The sequence below is a fragment of the Sinocyclocheilus grahami genome, unplaced genomic scaffold, assembly GCF_001515645.1.
Source record: "Sinocyclocheilus grahami isolate Dianchi unplaced genomic scaffold, SAMN03320097.WGS_v1.1 scaffold1006.1, whole genome shotgun sequence".
Classification (NCBI taxonomy): Eukaryota; Metazoa; Chordata; class Actinopteri; order Cypriniformes; family Cyprinidae; genus Sinocyclocheilus; species Sinocyclocheilus grahami.
The window spans coordinates 685,200-691,838 of NW_015506185.1; the positions used below are offsets into that span (position 1 = coordinate 685,200).

Below are 6,639 nucleotides of genomic sequence, written 5' to 3' on the forward strand. Positions count from 1 at the left end.
TTACTACACTTTCTTCACCTAGGTACCGGGTTTACTTGCGTAACACATTTCTACAGGATGTTTCATGATCCATAGTGACAGTATATATAAAATTCCACTAAAATTATGTAAAGTAATCGCAACTCGCTTTTAAGCAATGCAATTATAAAACACTTCTAAATGGCATGTTTAGCTAGTATTTTGACTTGCCTTATATTTGTTTGAAGAGCCATTAGGTTATTTAACCCCTCTTAGATTAAAGCACCATTTTGGGTGAAATTCTACTTTACCTGAATCTCACACTATTTACTCATTACCGAAGACAAACTTTGCATTGCTCTACTCTGGATAATGTGAAGCAGTAGATAAATCGATGTGCTTAAAATCAATTTTTCAAACTGTTTGTCCAATGTAGGGTCACACAGTCGGGTCGAGCTACACTGAAAATCCTTGGCTTGGCTTCTCTCCAGTATGCATTCTTGTGGTTTTAGGGTTCTTGAACTAATGAACCCTTTCCAGGGGTTTCTCCAGCGTGGGTCCGCTGGTGCCGTTTCAAGTATGTCGCTCTAGTAAAAGCCTTACCGCACTCAGGACACACATGCGATTTCTCACTGGCGTGTATTTTCTGGTGCGATTTTAAGCTGCCGAGCAGTTTGAAACTCTCTCCGCACAAAGAGCATAAGTAGGGTCTCTCATGCGTATGAAGCTTCAGGTGTGCTTTTAATCGCGCCGCCAGAATAAACTTTTTCCCGCACTGATCGCAACTAAACGGCCGTTCTTCAGAGTGAATGAGCAAATGCGTTTTGAAAGTGTTGCTCTCTGCAAACCTCTTGCCGCACTCAGAGCACTCATGCAATTTCTCTCCTGAATGATATTTCATGTGCATGTTTAGGCTTCTCTGAACTGTGAAGCTCTTGCCGCACTCGTGGCACGAGTAAGGCTTCTCTCCGGTGTGAGTTCTTATGTGTGTCTTGAGGTGTCCTTTACATTTGAAGCTCTTTCCGCACTGAGGACACGTGTAGGGCTTTTCTCCGGTGTGGATTCTCATGTGATCTTTAAGCTGTCCTTTATGTGTGAAGCTCTTTTCGCACTGAGGACACTTGGAGGGTTTCTCTCCGGTGTGAATTCTGATGTGAATTTTAAGGTTTCCTTTATGCGTGAAACTCTTTCCGCATTGAGGGCATGTGAACGGCTTCTCTCCGGTGTGACTTCGCATGTGACGCTTGATGTACCCTTTATCTGTGAATCTCTTTCCGCACTGGTTGCACGTGTAAGGCTTCTCTCCGGAGTGAGTTTTTATGTGATTCTGAAGGATTACTTTCCGAGCGAAGCTCTTTCCGCACTTATGACAAGTGAACGGCTTCTCTCCGGTGTGGACTCTCATGTGACACTTAAGGTTTTCTTTGTGCGTGAAACACTTTCCACACTGAAGGCAAGTCAAAGGGCTCTCTTCCGTGTGAATCCTTGCATGAATCTTAAGGTTTCCTTTATTTGTGAAGCTCTTTCCGCACTGAAGGCACGTGAATGGCTTTTCTCCCGTGTGAATTCGCATGTGACACCTGAGGCTTCCTTTACACGTTAAACCCTTTCCACACAGGTGGCACGTGAAAGGCTTGCCTCCGGTGTGAATTCGTATGTGATTTTTAAGGTATTCTTGCTGTGTGAAATTCTTCCCGCACTGATTGCATGTGAAAGGCCCTTCTTCGATGTGAATTCTCATGTGACACTTAAGGCTTCCTTTATGTGAGAAGCTCTTTTCACACTGAGGGCAAGTGAACGGCTTCTCTCCCGTGTGAATCCGCACATGACACGTAAGACTCCCTTTACACGTAAAACTCCTTCCACACAGGTGGCACGTGAACGGTTTCTCTCCCGTGTGAATTCTCATGTGACCATTAAGGCTTCCTTTACACGTGAAGCTCTTTCCACACAGATGGCACGCGTAAGGCTTCTCTCCCGTGTGAATCCTCATGTGATCGTTAAGGTGTCCTTTGTGAATGAAACTTTTTCCACACAGACGACATGCGTAAGGCTTCTCTCCGATGTGAATTTTTATGTGATCCCTAAGGTTTCCTTTATGTGTGAAGGTCTTTTCACACTGAGGGCAGGAGAACGAATTTGTGGCTTCTGTTGTTTCAGTTAAAGACTCTTCTCCAACTTTAAAATCTTCAGGCATTTCAATAAAGTGGTTCTCCTTGATGTCACTCGGTTCTTCTCTTTCCTCTTTCACCTCCATGTGGTCTAAAATTAAAATATATTAAATAGTCAAAAATAAATCAGTTCAAGAAAAGTGAAACTAGAAACACTAAAGTATAAATTTCAATTTAAGTGATGCTTAAAGGTAATTCTGACTAGAGGTCGATCGATATCAGTTTTGCCGATTAATCGGCACCGATAGTTGATTGCTGAAACTATCGGCAAAAATCCATGCCGATAGTTTTTCGGGTTGTTAATCACAAACTAAATATGGCTGTGAAAATACCCCCAAAAGATCATTTAAAGCTATTATCGTGTTAAATGTTTAGGCTACAATGGCCTAACAAAGTATGGAACATAAAAGAAGATAATTTGAGAAACATCTCAGTATTCTCAGTAAGTCACTAGTGACCAAAAACAGCTTAGTTACCAACAGTCTTCAAAATACCTTCTATGTTGTACAAAAGAAAGTAAATTATTCAGGTTTGAAACAACATGAGGGTGAGTAGCGTTACTGATGATTTTTTTATTTTTTGTGAACTATCCCTTTAATGTTTATTTATTTATTTAAATAGATACTCTAAAGAAGACACTAAAACAGCCAGCAGGTGGCGGTAAAAGTCTTTATGAGTCGACTCGTTCAAGCGGCTGATTCATTCAGGAATTCAGTAAACGGCTCTAATAGGGCTTTGAATCACTGATTCACACGATTCGTTCAAAACGCGGATTCATTCAGAAACTAAATATCGCTGTGTTGCTCGTTGGCAAAATTTACAAAAACAATATTTTGTTTCAAATATAGCACAATATTAACTTACTTAACTGTTGTATAAAATCCAGTGCGTTAACGGCGTTAAAATATTTTAATCGCGTTATTTTTTTCATAACTAATTAATTAATTTAACACGTTAAACTGACAGCCCTACTTTAAATATAAGTATTGGGTTTCGACTTACTTGAACATTGTAATGACATGAAAAAATACACAATATAAAGCGGTTAATGTTGACATATCTTACCAAAATGTGATTTATTCTATTATTGATTATCATGTACATAAATGGACCATGGTGAACATATTTAAACAGGTTTTCAACACTGTTTAGTTTTATGCAGCAGAATATAAAAAGTCCACTTACAAACTTACTGCTGCTCGTCAACGGAAGCTGTCACAGTTGCTAGGCAACAAGAACAGTCAGCCTTCGATATCGGATGCAGTTGTAATTAGCAACTATTTGTTAATATTCTAGCAATAAACTTTGTTCCTTTCATCTGCGAAATAACAAAGTGGTGGAGTGTAACGAAATGCATTCCTTGTATTCACGTACAAATGAGAAGTACCAAGTTTTTTTGTTGTTGTTTTTCCTCACGGGACAGCAACACTACACTACACTACTGTCTTTTTCAATATGATGCACTGTTGTACATTGAACTGCCCAACAGTAGCCTATATAAAGTATTTCAAATGTAACAACCTTGAACATATTCACTAGTAAAATTCAACATACAGTAGTGCAGCAGTAATATTAAAGCAAGACCATCATATATAAAGTTTTTTCTGCAGAATACACACCTTTAATTTACATTTAATCATTTAGCAGACGCTTTTATCCAAAGTCACTTACAGATGAGGACAATGGAAGCAATCAACATCAACAAAAGAGCAATGATATGCAAGTGCTAGAACAAGCCTCAGTTAGCTTAATGTAGTACACATAACAAGTTTTTTTTTATTATATAATAAATAAAAATAAAACAGATAGAATAGAAAAAGAATATAGCAAGCTACTGTTAAAAGGCCTTTTTTGCTTTTGTTAATTGTATTATTGATTATCATGTACATAAATGGACCATGGTGAACATATTTAAACAGGTTTTCAACACTGTTTAGTTTTATGCAGCAGAATATAAAAAGTCCACTTACAAACTTACTGCTGCTCGTCAACGGAAGCTGTCACAGTTGCTAGGCAACAAGAACAGTCAGCCTTCGATATCGGATGCAGTTGTAATTAGCAACTATTTGTTAATATTCTAGCAATAAACTTTGTTCCTTTCATCTGCGAAATAACAAAGTGGTGGAGTGTAACGAAATGCATTCCTTGTATTCACGTACAAATGAGAAGTACCAAGTTTTTTTGTTGTTGTTTTTCCTCACGGGACAGCAACACTACACTACACTACTGTCTTTTTCAATATGATGCACTGTTGTACATTGAACTGCCCAACAGTAGCCTATATAAAGTATTTCAAATGTAACAACCTTGAACATATTCACTAGTAAAATTCAACATACAGTAGTGCAGCAGTAATATTAAAGCAAGACCATCATATATAAAGTTTTTTCTGCAGAATACACACCTTTAATTTACATTTAATCATTTAGCAGACGCTTTTATCCAAAGTCACTTACAGATGAGGACAATGGAAGCAATCAACATCAACAAAAGAGCAATGATATGCAAGTGCTAGAACAAGCCTCAGTTAGCTTAATGTAGTACACATAACAAGTTTTTTTTTATTATATAATAAATAAAAATAAAACAGATAGAATAGAAAAAGAATATAGCAAGCTACTGTTAAAAGGCCTTTTTTGCTTTTGTTAATTGTATAATAAATAAAAAGAAAACAAATAGATAGAATACAAAAGGATTAGAAAAGCTAGTGTTAGTTTTTTTTTAAGAAAACAAGCAGCAAATGAATAGTGCAAGTCTAAAAAGGACATTTTTTTTAAAGAATAGAATTAGAATAGAGAGTACTAGAGTTAGAGGGTCAAATAAAGATTGAAGAGATGTGTTTTTAGCTGTTTCTTGAAGATGGTTCAGGACTCAGCTGCTGGGATTGAGTTGGGCAGGTCACTCCACCAGGAGGGAACAGTTAATGTGAAAGTCTGTGAAAGTGATTTTGTGCCTCTTTGGGATGAACAATAAAGCGACGTTCACTTGCATAAATTTACTCTTACAGTATGAAAGATAATACTTTTAATGAAGGTTTTATTTTCACTTACAAATTATAACTTGCTTTGCTAAAATAAACAATTTCCAGAACTACTTCTTGCCTTTTATTTACAAGTTTCAACTTTTAATACAAAAATAAAACAATGCACAGAAATTACTTTGCTTCATTTACAAATAACTTAAAATTACAAAAGTAATGTACAGAACAACTTCATTCATTACATTTTTAAGTTTCCCAGCAGACCCATTTTCTCCAGAACTGTCCTAAAAGAAGAGAAAATAAAAGACTTATGAAAATGATTAAGACAGGGCTGCAATCTTAAGGTTAGAAAATGACATATTTCTGGATCATCAAGTTTGCCTAAAACATCTGTGGACATGTCTAGCATGACAGCAGAACAATAAGGCCCAATCCCATTTCTACCCCTTAGCCCTTCCCATTTCTCGGGGGGTGAACATTTTTGAATGTGAAGATCAGGGTAAATTGTTCTTAATTTGTCTTGCGGGAAACATGCAAGTATCGTCTGTTGCTTCCGAAGGGCAGTACTAAACGGGAAAAAAAACTATATTTCAACAAAATAAGAAAAATGTGGACTTCTTCATTCTGTTCAAAAGTTTTCACCCCCCTAGATTTTTGGAGAGGTGCACGTCAGGCTACGGCGTAGGTCCGACGCAGAAGTATAAATAAGCCTTTAGATGACGTATGATGACGTGTAACGGTATAGCAGTGGTGTCCCATTTCTTAGGGAAATATTTTCACCCCTACCCCCTGACACTGTGTTTCATTTTATTAATATATATATATATATATATATAAATAAAAATACAACTGAAAGACTTATCTAATTATTAAGTAGCCTTATCTACTTGTCTTATTGTTGTGGACTGGCAGAGTTTTTATCCCCAGTAAAGGAGTTATCATATTCAGCCCTCAATTTAATAAATACAAGAACTTATGTCTCAGACCACCTAACAAATGAATCTGTGCGGTGGTATTGTTAGTTTAACTTCACATTTTTTAAAGGAACACTCCACTATTTTTGAAAATAGGCTAATTTTCCGACTCCCCTAACACTCCACTATTTTTGAAAATTGGCTCATTTTCCGTCTCCCCTAGAGTTAAACGGTTGAGTTTATACTGTTTTCGAATCCGTTCAGCCGATCTCCGGGTCTGGCGGTAGCACTTTTAGCTGTAGCTTAGCATAGATCATTGAATCTGATTAGACCGTTAGCATCTCGCTCAAAAACGACCAAAGAGTTTCTATATTTTTCCCATTTAAAACTTGACTCTTCTGTAGTTACATCGTGTACTAAAAAAAATGTGGTCATTTTTGAGCGAGATGCTAACGGTCTAATCAGATTCAATGATCTATGCTAAGCTACAGCTAAAAGTGCTACCGCCAGACCCAGAGATCGGCTGAACGGATTCGAAAACAGTATAAACTCAACCGTTTAACTCTAGGGGAGTCGGAAAATGAGCCAATTTTCAAAAATAGTGGAGTGTTCCTTT

At 37.2% G+C, this 6,639-nt stretch overlaps 1 protein-coding gene across 1 annotated transcript in view; it reads right to left on the reverse strand.

The window, feature by feature from the left end:
* Positions 1-226: 226 nt before the first annotated feature.
* The window catches only part of LOC107565507 (gastrula zinc finger protein XlCGF57.1-like), an 8,800-nt gene continuing 2,387 nt past the window's right edge, over positions 227-6,639 (reverse strand). The window contains exon 2 of the mRNA XM_016250748.1: positions 227-2,220. Within this exon, the coding sequence (XP_016106234.1) occupies positions 467-2,220 (1,754 nt within the window). The 3' untranslated portion in view covers positions 227-466. The remainder of the gene's footprint in view (positions 2,221-6,639) is intronic.